This window comes from Terrapene carolina, unplaced genomic scaffold (assembly GCF_002925995.2).
Source record: "Terrapene carolina triunguis isolate 2854851 unplaced genomic scaffold, T_m_triunguis-2.0 Scaffold66, whole genome shotgun sequence".
NCBI lineage: Eukaryota > Metazoa > Chordata > Testudines > Emydidae > Terrapene > Terrapene triunguis.
Genome location: NW_020664417.1, coordinates 78,468,857 through 78,486,660, shown reverse-complemented (window position 1 = coordinate 78,486,660; position 17,804 = coordinate 78,468,857). Strand labels below are relative to the sequence as shown.

The 17,804-nt window shown below is 42.0% G+C and overlaps 1 protein-coding gene across 1 annotated transcript; it reads left to right on the top strand.

Annotated features, from left to right (window-relative positions):
- Positions 1-151: 151 nt before the first annotated feature.
- Positions 152-16,795, top strand: LYAR (Ly1 antibody reactive). The gene is made up of 9 exons (XM_024204531.2): positions 152-272; positions 2,446-2,636; positions 5,122-5,236; positions 7,469-7,576; positions 10,487-10,570; positions 12,522-12,948; positions 13,294-13,410; positions 15,465-15,550; positions 15,985-16,795. Exons 2-9 carry the CDS (start codon positions 2,515-2,517, stop codon positions 16,117-16,119), a joined length of 1,194 nt encoding a protein of 397 aa, XP_024060299.1. The 5' UTR covers positions 152-272; positions 2,446-2,514; the 3' UTR covers positions 16,120-16,795.
- The last annotated feature ends 1,009 nt before the right edge of the window (positions 16,796-17,804 follow it).

The window sequence follows — 17,804 nt, the reverse complement described above, 5'->3', positions numbered from 1 at the left end:
TTCCGGTGGAAGCACTTCCGCTTCCCTGTAGAGGTACAGGGGAGAGGACTCGCGATAGCACGCGAGCCGGGGGGGAAGACGATAGTGGGGACACCGAGGCGCATGTGCAGCAGGGGAAGGGGAACATGAGGACACCATCCGGAGCGCAGGCGCAGTTGGGGCCGAGCCATACCTCTTGCTCCGCGGCGGCCGGGTGGAGGGAGGCGAGGTGGCCGCGGCAGCACGTGCCGGGTGCGGGATTGGCCGTTGGAGGCTGTGGCGCAGCATTTAAAGTGAGTGGAGGGGGGATTTTTCAGGCCTGCGCGGTTCGGAGCGCCGCAGGCTCCTAGGCCGCGGTCTGAGGGGCGCTTCCCGGGCATGGGAAGCAGCTGCGAGCACCGCGTCAGGCCGGGGCCTCTCCCGCATGGAAGCCGGGTGGAGCAGGCCGAGCCCCGCCTGTGAGGGTGTGGAGGGGTCGGTGGCGCCCCGGGAGAGCCCATCGGAGAGCGGGGAATAATGGCAGGGACTGGGAGACGCGCCTGTTGTCAGCTCGCGGCGCGCTCCGCCGGGGGACCTGCCCCGCGTTCCCGCCGCCGGGCTACGTCTGCCGTGACCCATTCCCTCTTCACCTGCCTGCGCTATGCGATGGATATTGGACGGGAGGTTTATGCAGGGCCCCCACTAACCCGTCCTGCCCCAGAGAGCCCCCAAGCCTGAACGAGGGAAACACAGGGGCCAGCAGGGAGGAGAATTACAGTGAATAATATGCGCTCGCCAGCCGTGGGAGCGCTGCTGGAGCTGCGAGTTGAGCGCAGATAGCATGCGGCGAGGAGTAGGCGGGCGGGCGGTAATGTTCATGAGCAAGGCCTGGCGTAGGTTTGAAACAGGTTGGCCTAGCTATCTCAGGGCAAGTCTACACTACAGCGCTATGTAGGCGCAGCAGCGCGTCTGGTGAAGACGCGCTATACCGATGGGGGAGAGTTCATCCGTCAGCATAATTACGCCTCCACCTCCGCAAGAAGCGGAAGGTGCATAGATGGGAGAGTGTCTCCTGCCAACGTAGCACCGGTGTGGACAGTGTGAAAGTTGCACCGCTGGAGGGGTGGGGTGGAGCTCTTCACAGTGCTGAATGATGTAACTTGTATCGATTCAGGCTGTAGTGTAGACCTGCTCTCAAGGTGTGAACATTTTTGTGCCCTGAACGCTGCAGTAAGTCAACCTAATCCCCAGTGTAGAGGTAGCTAGGTCAACAGGCTTCTTCCTTTGATCTAGGCCTGGTCTACACTAAGCCCCCAGTTTGAACTAAGATACGCAACTTCAGCTACGTGAATAACATAGCTGAAGTCGAAGTACCTTAGTTCGAACTTAAAGGTACTTACCGCAGGTCCACACACGGCAGGCAGGCTCCCCTGTCGACTCTGCCTACTCCTCTCGCAGAGCATGATTACCGGCGTCGATGGCGAGCACTTCTGGGATCGATTTATCGCGTCTGACAAGATGTGATAAATCGATCCCAGAAGATCGATTGCTTGCCCCCGAACCAGCCGGTAAGTATAGACATACCCCTAGCTACCACCTCTAAGAGAGGTGAAATAACTACATTGACAAACCCTTTGTGTCGATGTAGGAAGCATCAGGGCCGCAGCACTGTAGCTGTGCTGCTGTGGCATAGACATGCCCTAAGTGAAAGAAATGGGTTCTACAAGGGGATCTGAAGAAGACCAAGGATGCCTGGCATGAGATACCCCTTAGTAAGAGCCAAATATGGGAGCGGGTTTTAAAAAAGGCGTGAAGGCAAGACTGGGAGGAGAAACAAAGGGAGAACTAAAATGAGAAAAGCGAGATGGAGAGCAAGAGATGGTTATTTAGGCAGAGGGATAAAGCTTTAAATTTTGAGTGAAAAGAGTTCGATCTTTATGCAAAATGTGACCAGGAATCCCTGATAACATCAGGAAGTCAAAAGTGCTAGGAGAAGATTGTTTTTATCAGTACAAAGTTGCATAGAATAGAGTCCGTGACTCTCGGCTGTTCAGATTGGAGGAGGTTAAATTAATCCAGGTGTGAGACAATACCATGGTGTCTGAACCAGGATTTTGGCAGCAGAGACAAAAAGGAAGGGCATATTTCAGAAATGTTACAAAGAGAGAACAGCAAGATTTGGCAAGCATTTTAATGTGAGGAGAGAAGGAAAGGCAGGAATCAAAGGTAATCCACGTTTGTGACGTGCAGTTTTCTATTTAAAAACATCAGAATAATTGTTTGAGTTGTATATACAGAGAGATAAGTTTGCAATTAAAAATGAATGCTACATAGAAGCGCAATTAACTTGTGAATCTTGTTCACATTTAAGTCTGTTTGTTAGATTGATCCACGTGCACTTAATTTGTGTGGGTTGCTTACATTTTTCTTAAATATAATTCACATGTTTTTTTAGTTTATAACATGAATTGCATAATTTTTTTGTAGATTTCGATTTGAAAAAGAAGCAGTTGTAAGCACCTTTTGAGAAGAAACTATTTCAATCACTTCACCAAAATGGTAGTTTTTACCTGCAGTGCATGTGGAGAATCTGTGAAGAAAGGGCAAGTTGAAAAACATGTAAACATTTGCAGAAACTGCCAGTGCCTTTCTTGCATGGATTGTGGCAAAGATTTCTGGTATGTCAACGATGTTTGTGTAGTAGAGCTTGACAGATAAACTTGCACACTTAGCAGTGACCATAGAAAAGCTTCCTAGGATATGTTAGAGTTAAATTATTTTGTGAGGTATTCAGGTTTTCATTTAAAACCAAAAAAACCCAAACCAACAACTCTAGCTGTAAGCTTGCGCAAATACCCTTTCAAGTGTGAACCAATGTGCTGTCCTGAGTTGGCAGTTGGTAGACCAGTGGTTTTCAAACGGCGGGTTGCGACCCAGTACTGGGTCACGGAATGTAAAGCACTGGGTTATGACAGCTCTGGTCAGCACCACCGACCGGGCCGTTAAAAGTCCCATTGGTGGTGCTGCCCGGCTAAGGCAGACTAGTCCATACCTGTTCTGACACTGCGCTGCGCCCCGGAAGCAGCTAGCAGCAGGTCCAGCTCCTAGGCGGGGGGGGCCACGGGGCTCCAAGCAGTGCCCCTGCCCCGAGCACAGGCTCTGCACTGGGAGAGGGCGGTGCCTGCGGACGAGAGCCGTGCGGAGCCGCTTGCACATCTCCACCTAGGAGCTGGATCTGCTGCTGGCCGCTTCCGGGGCGCAGTACAGTCTGCGGTGCCAGGACAGGCAGGAAGCCTGCCTTAGCACCCTGCTGCGCCGCTGACCAGTAGCTGCCCAAGGTAAGCCTGAGCCCCCCCCCCCCCCGCCGCAACCCAGATCCCTGTCCTGCACCCCAAACCCCTCATCCCTGGCCCCACCCCAGAGCCAACATCCCCAGCCCAGAGCCCTGACCCCCTCCTGCACACCAAACTCCTCATCCCTGGCCCCAGCCTGCACCCCAATACTCTACCCCAACCCTGAGCCCCTCCCACACTCCAAACCCCTCATCCCCAGCTCCGTTGGGTCGCGGGCATCAGCAATTTTCTTCAACTGGGTCGCCAGAAAAAAAGTTTGAAAACCACTGTGGTAGGCCATTCCAGTGGTTCTACTGCATAGCTTCTCCAAAGTAGTAGCAGAGTGAGAAGATTAATTTCACAGTTGCTCTTCAGAGCCTTAGGTGCATCCATGAAACCGACAAGAAATTATGCTAAAAACATATAAGCAGCAACAAGTTCTAATTGTGAGGTAAGAGGGCCTAAAAATGAAGGCTGCACTTCTGTGCAGGTTGAAGTGGGTTACTTATCATACTATTGCTCCCTCATCTTTGGTATTGTTTATTTGCTTTCCTTTTGTTAGTAACTTAAGTGTTACGGCATGTAGGTGCCTGCTAAAACTTTTCAATCCCTGTTAAATGGTGTAAACATCAAAGTTACCATTGTTACTCTTTGCAGCTATGAATTATAGTACTTTGAGCTTTTGATTATGGCAAAAATGTTGCTGATTGCTGCAGAATCAGTGTGACTGTGGAATACTTTTTGCCAAAATTGTAGCAGCTCTGCCTGCAACTACCCAAATTCTTCAAAAAAGCCCCACTCTACAGTCTACCTTCCCAAATGTAAAAGTAGAAATTAGTTTTATCTAAATTAACAGGCAATAAAATATTGTAGGTACAGACCAGTAGGCTCTCTAGTGGTGGAATTTGCTTTTCCATTATAATTATCAGTTCTATTTTTCAGTTATAAATAACTGGATCAGAAACATGTCCCTAGACAGAACTTGGTAAACAATCTCTAAATCCAGGAACAAGTTTATTTTAGAAGTGTATCTGTTTTTTCCATTTTAGCACTAGTATCTGCTACAAAATTCAGGCCCCATTCAACTTTGCTGAAGGGGAAGAATGGTCCAGTGGTTAGGGCATTAACCTAGGACTTGAACTGAAGCCAGGTCTCCCTTGCTCCTCCAGACTTCCTATGTAAACTTGGCCAAGTCACTTAGCCCGTCTCTGTTCCCAGTCAGTAAAACAAGGATAAATAGTACGTCACAACCTCACAAGAGTGTTGTGAGGATTAATACATTAAACATTGTGAGGCACTCAGATACTATGGTAATGGGAGCCATATAGCTACTTTAGATTTGAGCAATGAGTGGTGCTCCATAAATGGTTTTTAAACTGTGCCGAAGAGCTTTTCCACAATATGAGCATAGGTAAATGTTACGTATAACAATGTATATATGTAATTATAGATGTATACTACTTTACTTTATATTTATTAAAGACCTAATTCTGCATTCTTTGCAAATCTTAACATCCATTGAAGTCAAGTGATATTTATCAGGCCCTAGACTGGCAAGAATTCAAGCAGTCCTCAAATATGCATGTACTTTACTTTACTCATGTGAATAGTTCCACTGACTTCAATGGGGCCACTAACACAAGCAGAAGTTTACACATTTGTAAGCATTCATAGGATTGGAAGATAAATTTGTATTGTACAATTATAACTCAAGTTTCCCTGCTTATGAAGGTTGCCTTGTTTGAGAGACTGACTGTGACCTGTTAATAGTTTTGTTAATTGAAATGGAACACGGTTTACAGATTTTAAGTGTGGCTTATTAATATTTAAGGGGTGATGATTATAAGAGCCATGTGAAATGTATAAGTGAAGATCAGAAATATGGTGGCAAGGGTTATGAAGCCAAAACTAACAAAGGAGATGTTAAACAACAGGAGTGGATCCAGGTAACACTTTTAAAAATATATATTTAATGTTCTTTTCTTTCTGATAACTCAACTTTATTTCAGAAAACCTTGTATACTAAAAACATAAATATGAATTCATATTGGGAAAATAAATGTACAGATGTTTTATTTTAAATAACAATACATGTTCTGAAAAATGGCCTGAAGTGAAGAGAAGAGCAGACAAGCCTGACACTCTAACATTAATGCACTTCACCAGCTGAGGCATCAGAAATTCAGGTTCTGTCCTTGCTCCTGTGCTAGATATTGGAAATGTTAACATGCCCTTCTCCTGCAGGGAGTATGTCCATCTATTGTGACCCTGCTTACTTTTTAGGGGGCTGAATTTGATTATTTATCTAGTGGGGTGGTTGCTGTAAGTTGTGGAAAAGGAGAAAAAAGTGACAACCAAAAATTGGTGAGAGGATTCTTGAGGTTTCTAAGAGGGGTTTTAGAGATCTCTTTATCTCAGCCTTGAGAATGAATGCATGAAGTAGAGAATTGTAAGTATGTATTTATTTATTTATATAAATAATCCCATTGACTCTTTCTTATAAAAAACGTGACAGTATTGTAATCAGTAATACAGGTATTGAACTGGATTTGTAACCTTGTTTCTTCCACCTCTATAGCAACATCATTGACAATTGTCACTTGAATTGCTTCAAAAATTATCATCAACAGTAAACTAAGGGCTTGTCTATGCAAACATTTAATTCGCAGCAATGTGAAGTGTGAATCTACTCAACAGTAACCTGCTGTGCACTAAGGGTACATCTACATTGCACCTGGGAGTATGCTTCCCAGCAGGGGCAGATGAACCTGTGCACTAACTCTACTTGAGCTAGCGTGCTAAAAATAGCAGCATGGCTGCAGCAGCTCAGGCTAGCTACCCAAGTACAGTCACACCTGACCTGCTAGGTATCTACTCAGGCGGCTAGCCTGAGCTGCTTCCCTTCCCAGAGTGGCCACACTGCTGTTTTTGTGCTCCTGAGGAAGCACACAGCCCTTTACAATGTAGACATCACATAGCCTAAGTATTTGTGTAGACCCTGCTGACATGTTCTAACAGTTCCTTAGTATGCTCTGATCTCCCCTGCTTTGCAGTAGAAGTAGATCAAAGCACACTAAGAAACTGTGAGCAGGCTCCACACAGGCACTTAGTATGTGGCAGGCTAGTGCAGGGTACATTCACACCCCAGCTTGTTGCAAACTAAGTGTTTGTGTAGACAAGCCTTAAAGCCGCTATCCTGCAGACCACTGAAACCGGTATGTAACTTTAAGTATTTAAATAATCCCATTGATTTGAATGGGATTATAGATATCATTAAAGTTATTCGTGTATTTGAATGAATAGCTAGAACAGGCCCTGAATTTGTGTGGATGGTGGTGTGAAGATGGGCACTAGATTATAAAAAGTACTTACTTTTAAGTTACCAAAAAGCAGCATAGTTTCATAGTGCTTCCCCATTTATCTGATGGTCCTGAGAGATACACAAAACCTTTGGGGGGAAAAACCCTTGAGCAGTCCAGTGTCTATTGGTTATGCTTTTAATTTGGAAACCCACTGTGCAGGTTTGTCAAAGATAACTGCTCCCCTTCTTTTAAAAGGCTGTGAAATTCTGGAGTGATTTATGAAGAGACAACCAGCTGGCATTCTCTTCTAGTACAACTCACAGGGTATAACCAAACTTTAGTGTAACAAAGTTCTCCAGTGTTATGCTACTTGTCCTACTTTTAGATATTTTAAATTCGAGATCATTGCTGAGCTGATTTCTCCCCCTCTCCCCCCGTTTTACCAGTGCATGATCTGAAAACGAAGATAAGCTATATAGTGTGTAGATTTAGTATATAAGTAGTGGAATAGCTTACCTTGGCCAGGCTTTCTGAATTTCATTTTTCAAACTCAGTGCATCAGTTGTGTTTCAGCTTAGCTGTAAAGTGTGTAAATGATTCATATAATCACTTTCTATGATTTTTTTTTCCCAGTGAATTTTAAACAAAAACTCAAGAATTGGTGTTTCTCGTGCACTTTTTGTAATACTATCGCACTTTCAGAATTGGCTGTATAATCTGTCTAAATATAAAGCTGGTAAAAAACTAGACTGTAAGCTAAATGGTTTGCAGATGTTATGTATTCAAGGTACTCTGTATTTCTGATCTCATCTTGCATCTGACTTTGCTAGTTAACTCAGTACTCCTTTGACAAGTTATTCGGTTTCTTTCTTACAGAAGATTCATGAAGTAATAAAGAAGCCAAACATTAGCCCCAAAGTGAGAAACATCTTGGAGCAAATGCACACCTATGACAATATTCCAAGAAAAAAGGTCAAATTTCAGGTATGATTTTAGAGACAAGTAGTGGATTTGAAATTAGGACTAATGGATTATACACTCATATGTGCCACTAACTTGTGTTACCTGAGACAAGTTGCTTAACCTGTCTGTACATCTGTATAATTGGCAGGTGGGAGAGAATAACTGTCTGCCTGAGACTTACTTAATATTTATAGAGCATTGATCTTTGGATGAAAGGCCTTCTGTTTATGTAGTTTTTATCTAAATTATTATTAGTCAGACATGTTGAAGAATTTGTTGGGTTTGGAGCCCTGCAAGTGCAAATTCCCCCTCTGTAAGTCTCTCCCCTCAAACCACACACTTTAATATTTCTCCATTTGCTGTTTCTGCCAATTTACACATCCCCAAACACACCTCAAAACATTGAGTGATCTTTCTGCTAGACATTGCTCCTTCCAGAAACCTTCATTGCCGTTCAGGGCTCTAACTTGTATTCCTCCAAATAACACCTTATTGAGCTGCCACTAGACAACTATGCCAGGTTCCACATATTTTATATAGCATCCATAAAGAGTAACAGACATGTCTGGGATAAGTGAGCATGTTTCTCCTACTCCATGCCTCAGTTTGTGTGGCTGATAATGGACAATACGTATATTCGTATAGTGGACCACAAGCTAAATATGAGTCAACAGTGTGATGCTGTTGCAAAAAAAGCAAACGTGATTCTGGGATGCATTAACAGGTGTGTTGTGAGCAAGACACGACAAGTCATTTTTCCGCTCTACTCTGCGCTGGTTAGGCCTCAGCTGGAGTATTGTGTCCAGTTCTGGGCACCGCATTTCAAGAAAGATGTGGAGAAATTGGAGAGGGTCCAGAGAAGAGCAACAAGAATTCTTAAAGGTCTAGAGAACATGACCAATGAAGGAAGGCTGAAAGAATTGGGTTTGTTTAGTTTGGAAAAGAGAAGACTGAGAGGGGACATGATAGCAGTTTTCAGGTATCTAAAAGGGTGTCATAAGGAGGTGGGAGAAAACTTGTTCATCTTAGCTTCTAAGGATAGAACAAGAAGCAAGGGGCTTAAACTGCAGCAAGGGAGGTTTAGGTTGGACATTAGGAAAAAGTTCCTAACTGTCAGGGTGGTTAAACATTAAAATAAACTGCCTAGGGAGGTTGTGGAATCTCCATCTCTGGAGATACTTAAGAGTAGGTTAGATAAATGTCTATCAGGGATGGTCTAGACAGTATTTGGTCCTGCCATGCGGGCAGGGGACTGGACTTGATGACCTCTCAAGGCCACTCTCGAGGTCCCTTCCAGTGCTAGAGTCTATGAATCTATGAATTCAGGTTCAGGAAACAGAAGCTGTGGTGAAACTACTTGAGCTACCACAGCAGAAGTGAACATTCAAGTAGCTTTCTGAGGAATCAGTGATTTCAGGTGAAGTGAATGGTATTGCCTGGGAACTTGCAACGTAATATACCAAAGCTATAGAGATCAAAAACTTGAACAGTGCGATGTCACTTCAGTAGTCCTTTCCTGGAACAAATGAAATAGTACGTTGCAATGAGGAAACCTTTATGGCCACACCATTAAAGCCTTTTTTTTTTTTTTTTTTTTTTAATTTAAATCTGCTTCTGCTGATTTCTCAGAATATCAGAAGAAATTTGCTGCTGCACTTTCCTCTTCCTGAGACAGCTCCAACAGTTTTCTAAACAGATACATGTGAAACTTATTTGCATTTTAATAATCTGTGACAAACTAAGGAAATGACCTTGGAGTGTACTCACTTGTCCAATATTTTAAATTACTTCAGTGAGCCTGAATGTTATCCCTCACTTAATAAACAATTACAGGGTTTAAAGGGATGTTAGCACAATTGGCAGTCCCTACTCAGAAGAAGCCTGGAACTAATTCATGACCTGGACAAGAATTTTGTGCAGCTATTGATGTGCTCAGTTAGAGGCATGGATGGCATGTGGCATATTATAATAGATACAAGTAATATGCAAAATAAATTAGAGCAGTAGCACAAAGGGGAGAATGAACCTTTAGCCTGCCGACCACTGTATCAGCTGACTGACTCCTAGATTTCATCAGTACGTGGCCATATGGTGTTGGAATTATTAAATAATTTGAAATTATTAATATGGGAAATCACCAAACACTAATTTAACCATAAATTATTTTATTAAATCCAAAGGCCAAATAGTACTTTATGCAGTTGCTCCAAATATGCCTAAAAAGCCTAAGTAACAGGCAGTTTGCTTCATCCAAATAGTAACAAAACATTTATAAGTATTTGATCAAGATACTTACAAATGGGCTAAACCCAGGGGTGCTCAAACCCCATATTGGTTGGCTCCAGCATAGTCAGGCAGGTATTAGCAATGAACCCTTAGAGTTGACTTTTTTTATACCCTTTAACAAATGTCATTGCCATTTACTGACTTCAGCTAAAAACAAATTGGAGACAATTTACCCATATTTCTAGTTTTAATCCAGATAAGATTTACAACTTCTTTCTTCCCAAGGCCTTTCTTCCCCTCCTTGCTGTCCAGCAGTTTTTTCTCATTGCACCTGGGTTCACACTGGTGTGTGGGTTGGGGAAGGGCCGTGTTGGCTCATTTTAAGATAGATTCTTCGTTTGATTTTTTTTAAAATCATCTGCAGTCACCCCTATCAGTCAGAGGCCGCCTTTTCACTTATCCCATTAGTTATTCTTTAAACCATACATTCTCCCTACTTTATTTCTTTTGGCCTTATAAATCATTATTTTGAAAGCCTTTCTTCTAACTTGCTAGTCATGGCCTTTCTTTGCAACACACACACATTTCCTTAACCAAACTTCAGTTAATTTTAATTCTTTAATTTTATACTTATCCTACATATGGTTAAAAAGTTAAAATTGAATGCCTGTCACTTCTCATTTCTACTATTCTTTTTCTGCACAGAATTGGATGGTGAACAGCTTTAATGTTGACAATAGTGCTCTGCAGGACCAGGTGTGGGATATCTTTTCTGAAGCAACCAGCAACGTAAGTCAAATCAAAGCCACAAAATCTTTCAGTAAGAATACAACAATAGGGCAACAGGGTGGAGAACCTTCAAGACCCCTATTGGAGACACTAAGTACTGTATATTAGGGAAGAGTCATTTCTGGTGTCCAAAGAAAAGATGGAGAGTATGAGACCAAATTTTTGCTAATCTATGGCGCAATGTGTTGCTGATACAGCATAGCTGGGGTATGCACAACAACGTCTGAAGGTAAGCTATAGGCAGTGATCGCATCATGGTAGTAGGAAGGTATGTGTAAACTTCTTATCCCAGATTGCTTTTTCTAATAAGGAACAGAAATTCCACTTTCTGATCATTACTACCCCAATCTGACATCTGTGTCCGATAATATTTTTGCACATCTTTTTTCCATTGTAACGGAAAGTATGTATGTTGTTTCATTTACCCACCCATTGGAGTGTTTTATTAACTCATTTTATAAGTGCAACTTTAAAATTGGATTTTTCTATTGAAAGAATAGTTTCTATTAAATATAAATGTTATCTAATGCATTTTAAGATTAATAATTCTGTTCCCAGAGGCACAGCTTCATTAAGATGAACTTAAGGTTAAGAATATCAATAACTTAAGGGTAAAACATCATAGGTATGTTTCAACTGTTCCCCAGTCAAGTGTTCCAAACCTAGGAAATTCAGAGTTAAGGTTACACTTAAAAGAGATCCAAACATATTAAGAAATGCACCGTTAAGACAACCAAGCAACTCTAACTCTGACCTGTAGTGATGTCATGCAATAACTGTCAGAGTACGATTAAGACATTTTTACTGTTTGTGGTCCCAGATATTCATTTCCCCCCCCCCCCCCTTGTGGCCTCACTGCAGGGCAGTAATAAGTTTGTTACTCGAAGTGTAAATGCTGTAAGTTTGGAGAGTATGTGCTCGTGTTTTCATACAAAACGCAATGGTGAATCCATGCTTTAAGTCAGGGGTCAGCAACCTTTCAGATGTGGTGTGCCGAGTCTTCATTTATTCACTCTAATGTAAGGTTTCGTGTGCCAGTAATACATTTTAACGTTTTTAGAAGGTCTCTTTCTGTAATATATAACTAAACTATTGTTGCATGTAAAGTAAATAAGGTTTTTTAAAATGTTTAAGAAGCTTCATTTAAAATTTTTAAATTAAAATGCGGAGCCCCCCGGACCGGTGGCCAGGACCCGGGCATTGTGAGTGCCACTGAAAATCAGCTTGTGTGCCGCCTTTGGCACGCATGCCATAGGTTGCCTACCCCTGCTTTAAGTACAAAATGGAACTCAGTCTTGCTTATGGAGTTGTAACCAGCAACTCTCAACAATTTTTTAAAAAAAAACTTTTATCTACGTGAGCTGGATGCTCCCAATTTCTGTTTAATATTCTGATTTGCTTAGCTGTTGCCAACACATTCTGTCTCTCATAGAGAAGTACCTTTACCTGTTCACTATTATATTGTAATTTAGGAACTACCCTCTGCCTGGACTTGCCTCGTTCTTCTCTGATGTTCCCTACTGCTGCTTGCCTGAGCTTCACAGCACTCCCATCTCCCTGGAAATTTTGCTGTTGCGATGAAAAAAATTAAGTTGATCATGTTGGAACATCTAAAATAATGAATAAACTAATATATATTGCAAATGCCCACTTCATTCTTCTAAAAACAAAATTAAGTGAATAACAAATGACAAGCATGCATGTGTTGTAAATTTTATCATTTCAGATGGGGCAGTTAGAGTAAGGCATGTCCTTTAGTCTTCAACTAAGATGCATTATCTCCACCAAGTAATGCTATCCTCAATAATTGATTGTGTTTGTTTGTTTTTTTATTCAGAGCATAACATTTCTCTTCCTCCCCCACTGCATAATGCAGTAGATCTGGGTGGCATTACCAAATGAAGTATGTAAAAGACATTTTTATTACAATATTATTTTCTTTTAACAAAAGGGGCCAAGCAAAAAAGAACTAGAGAAACCATTGCAGAAAGTAGGAAGCCAGCCTGTAAAAAGTGAAGTAAACCCATTGTCTACAGAAAAAAACGAAATGACGGCTGATAAACTTGAGAGGAAAAAGAGTAAAAGAGAGCGAAAAGAAGAAAGACAAAAGAACAAAAAGACAGAGAAAAAAGAAGTGAAATTAGAAAGCCAACGAGAGAACTCGGAAAATAAAAAAGACAAAAAGCCTAAGAAAGAAAAGGAAGGTACTGAGGATGAAAATGAGGAAACTTCCAAAAGTAATAATGCAGAAAGGAAGAAGAAGAAGAAAAAGCATGAGAGGAATATTACAGCTCAGGTGGAAATAAATGGAAATGGTAATCATAATGAAGAAGAAAAACAAACACATATAAAGAAACAAAAACGTAAACATGCAGAAGGTATATATCTAGCTCACATTCCATGCAGTTTTTAGTGAAGACTGTTTTCTTTTTGGCATCTTGGAAACTCAGTAACCTGCTTTGGTAGAATCTTTACAACACCTATAATTCATAAGTTGTGGTTTTTTTTGTTTATTTGTTTTTTTAAGTATACAATGCAACCTAAAATAAAACATTTGTAATGTGATGCAAGTTTTTTTTAATTTCAAAATCGGGAAAAATCTTACAGCAAACTCCAATGCCAAGAATAGAAACTTTTTAGTTACATTTTCTTTTTGGTAATTTAAATTTTTTAATATTTCCTCATCATATTTATCTCTTATCCCACACACTCCCCTTCTCTAGAAGAACCTTACACCAGAACAAAAAGAATGAAATATATAAAAACATCTGCAGCCACAGAAACTGAAAAAAGTGAGGATGCAGCCATGGAAACTGAAGAAATTGGGGATGCAGATAAAGGTATCTTCAAACTTAAAATGGAAGTTTAGATGTGTATATTTTAGTAAGATAGTTATGTGCTTATGAAATCAGTCATTAAGTGCTGCTATTCATTTGGGGCAAAACTCTGAGCAAAGGGCTGCCCCAGGAGAAGACTGTGAACCAGATTGTGACTAAGGGCTTGTCTTCACAGTGTTGCATAGCTGGGAGATGCTGTCTGGTCGACTTAGCTTACCCTTTTGGGAGAGCACCATAGTCAACCGGATAGCACTCTTCCATCGATTTAGCGGGTCTTCACTAGACCCGCTAAATCGACACCTGCTGCATCGATTGCAACAGCATCAATCTCCCTGTTGTTGAAGACAAGCCCTCAGTCTGTTTCATACCTTGCTCCATGGGAAGTAATCTCTGCGAACCTGATACCTGGTGCAGACTATTTCCCCTGATTTGTTTTGTTCAGCTGTGCTGGCTACTATCCACAGCACCCACTTTCACTCACCTTCTAGGAATGGGCAACAACAGCCCCACAGAGGCTGCTCTCTCTTGTGTCCCTACATACAATATGGGTAGCCAGTGCAGGGAAGTAAAAGGGGGTGGCATGTCTTGCACCCGCTTAGTCCTTTGCATGACGTGATAGCTGGGTCACAAATTGTCCTTATTTCTATTTTTAGCTAGTTGTATTTGACATCCGGGATATGTATAATGAATCTTTTATTGAGCCCATGTAATTTGGGGATATAGTTTTCACATTTAGAAGCAATACTAATTAACGGCTTCCTAAGTTTGCATTATATGTTAAATTTGCCACCTGTGTTTTTAAAAAAAGGAAGAAAAAAAAACAAGCACCTCAATTTCCTATTTGTGTGTCACATAGGAGCTGAGATAAACTAGATAAAAGTGCTTTGAGAGCTACTGGTGAAAAGCATGATATAATATTTATTTTAAGGGCTCAGCTTCTCCCTTTCCCAGGATGGTGTCTTGTCATTTGTTCTTCCTTCATCCAAAGGTAGCTGAGCTGGTGTGCTAATGCAACAGCACCCACTTCGGTCAGACGGAGCATTGCACAGAATCTGCTTCGTCTGGCAGGGCTGTCAGTCAGCATCTCTTGCTTAAGGCCTGGTTGGCTCTAGAAAATTAAGTGGGTTTAACTGTTGCTCAGGGGTGTGAAAAATCCACATCCCTGAGAGAGAGAGTTAAGCCAATCTAACCCCCAGTATAGACATCACTAGATCAATGCAAGAATTCTTCTGTCAATCTAGCTCTTGCCTTTTGGGGAGGTGGATTACCTATGCTGATGGGAGAACCCCTCCCGTTGGCATAGGTAATGGCTATACTGAAGTGCTGCAGCTGTGCCGCTGTAGCATTTCAAGTGTAGACATGGCCTGAGTTTGTATAGTAAGCCCATTCTGAGCTATGAAGGGTGTTAGTTTCAGTCCTGCTGGGGTTTATGGGTTTCCTCCTTTATCCTTGGCAGAGTTTGCTGGTCCCTGTCCTCCACAGATCTGGAAGCTCCTTTTGGCTCTTAAGTCTCTGAGGGACTGGTAAGGGAACCCAGCCCCACCCACTCCACTGGGTTCCAGCTCAGGATCCTTAAACCAGGCATGTGGAATCAGGCCTCAGCAACTCCTCCTGCTGTGCTGAACTTCCTACCTCCCTAGGTTCTGTAGGCTTCTACAGCCTGTATATCCGGTCATCCCTTCTCTGGGTGGCTTCACACCAGCTTTTCAGCAGGACTTTCCTTCTCCAGCTTGCTTGCCCCTCTGCTTTCCAGCTCTTTTTTATTCTCACAGCTGCTGTGAGGCTGCCAACCAGCATTGGCTGGTGATGGCTGCATTAACTTCTTGGTTGCCAGGCCAGCATGGGGTCTGTACACCCCATTACAGTAGCTAACCTGAGGAACAACTTGCTTGATCCTTGTGCCAGGGTGGTGATGCTGCTGTGGGTGCAATAATAAGGCAAGGATAAAGGAACTGGACAATGGTTCTGTGATTAGTTTTAGCTAGAACATGTGATGAAAAGTTGACTTAGAAATATAGAAGATCTGTAATACCATTATGTTTTTAACAATATTATAGATAAATTCAACTGGAAGGGAACTATCAAAGCTGTTCTGAAGCAAGCCCCAAACAATGAAATTTCAATAAAAAAACTAAGAAAAAAGGTACAGTAGAGTCTTCATTTTTAAAACCCCTTTTAGTTTGTGAAATAGTTTTCTTTTAAATTACCTATGTGAAAATATGTAACTATCCTACATAGACAAAGACTTTAAGTATATAGTCATATGCCGTTGAATGTGAACTGGTTAATTAGTAAATAGTATAAAGATTCAAAAATGCGTGATTAAGGAGTTTATTCTGTGATTTTTTTTAAATTGGAGATTCCCCCAATCCAGCAAAACACCACCTAAGGACATACTTAAGTTTGCAATTTCAGCTTTGAGTTGTAAGTATTAATAGATTTCTTGCTGGATTTTAATTAAGCAATATTATTGAATTGAGACATAATGTGTGTGCATTTTAGTGTGGAATGTTTAAGTAAAGAAGTGGAAATAATTCCTGTTAACTTGAACTATTTATTTATTTTTTGTTTGTGTAGGTTTTAGCCCAGTATCATGCAGTAGTTGGTGAACATCATAAATCACAAGAGGATCTTCTAGTCATATTTAATAAGAAAGTGAACAATAATCCCAAATTCAAGGTTTTAAAGGACAAAGTTAAACTCCTGAAATAGAAAATGAGTGTCTTCATAATGATCAAGTTTTACAATTGTAGACTGTCCAAATTCTCCTATCACGTATGCAAACACAGCTTTCACTGACTTCAGTAGACGTTGAGTATGTATCACAGCATAATTTAGCTGTAATTCTATTCCTGGATTCCCCACTCCTTTTCTTCCCTACACTTATATGTACAACTGAAATTTGGGAATGGTTGCATATGTTTTCAGAAATTTTGATTTTACAGAAAATATATTTTTGGTAGAACTTTTAACGGACAATGGAAAATTTGTTGCCCATTCTATTAAAATCCTTTTCATGTTACTGAATTTATGCAGGTGTGAATTTGCTTATTAAGACCCAGGTTGTATTGCACCTTTGCAGGAAGCAGTACAGCTGTAAACTTGATGATGTATTAATACAACACATAATGAAAATATTTTGTTATATGCGAAACAAAAATGTTTTGGTCCAAAGCTAATGGTATATGCTGCAGATCATACATACTAATATTTTAGCATCCTGTTTTGTCATAAAAGGAATAATTGAGATTTGTCTGTGTCAAGTCACTATCCATTTAACGTTTAATTTCCTAATGCACACTAAATGAAAATACATACCTTTATACACACAGAGTTAAATCTGTTCATATTTCATTACCATAAATATTTGGTTAGAAGCCAAGTAAAGCGTGGGTGTTTGTTTTTGTTTTGTGAGGGCTATTGCCTCAATTGGAAATTTGACAATAAAATACTGATAATGCCAGTTTACTCACCGCCCGCTCACCTCAGCGCGCCGCCGCCGCCGGCTCACCTGCCCCCCCCCCCCCCCCCCCCCTCCCCCCCCGCCGCCGCTGCCGCCAGCTTGCCTGCTCCCCCTGCCTTCAGCTCACCTACCTGCCCACCACTGGCCTTCTGCCGCTGCCCCTGCTGCTGGCTCACCCTCACTCCCCAGCCTGCCACTGGCCTCTTCACCACCCTGCCCACCCACCGGCCAGCCAGCTGTTGGCTAGCCCCACCCCGCTGCTTGCCTACTCTAGAGGAATGTGTTCTATTGCTCCCCGAGGAGCAAGGAGTTCATCTGGTAGGTGAGGATACTGTTGAGAGTGGTTCCTGAAGGCAGACGGGGGGTGGGGGAGAGGTTTGGAGGAGGTAGCATGACAAACTTGATTGTATAGCTGTGGTGGATGATATTCAGCACCCATTTGTCTGTCTGTTATTGTACTTGGTGCTAAGCGACCAAAGGGAGTGGAGGGGTCGTGAGGTCTTAGGCTCTGTGATTGGTGGTTCTCAAGCTCGTGCCAACAATACCTCGTGGTCTCAGGCTGGGCTTGACATGAGGAAGACAGTGAGGGGAGACAAGGGAAGCGAGATCTTTAATTTTTTTTGGTGTTTTCATGAGGTTCATAAGGTGATAGAATTGAGGAGTTCTGTATCTGTGGATGGATGATGGGCAGTGGAATTTGTTTCAGGGCAGGAGTCTCTATGCCCAATGAGCGGAGGGGAGCTCTAGAGTCTTTCTACCGTATGTATGTGAAGACTCATCTGTCTTTTGCTTGAAAAGATGGGATTCATCAAAGAGGAGGTCCTTGATGGTGTTCTGGATCTGGACCTCCCTAGGAAAACCAAAAGCATGAAGTCAGGACTCCCTATGCATCATGATAGCTATGGCCATGGCCCTGGAGGAAGTATCAGCTGTA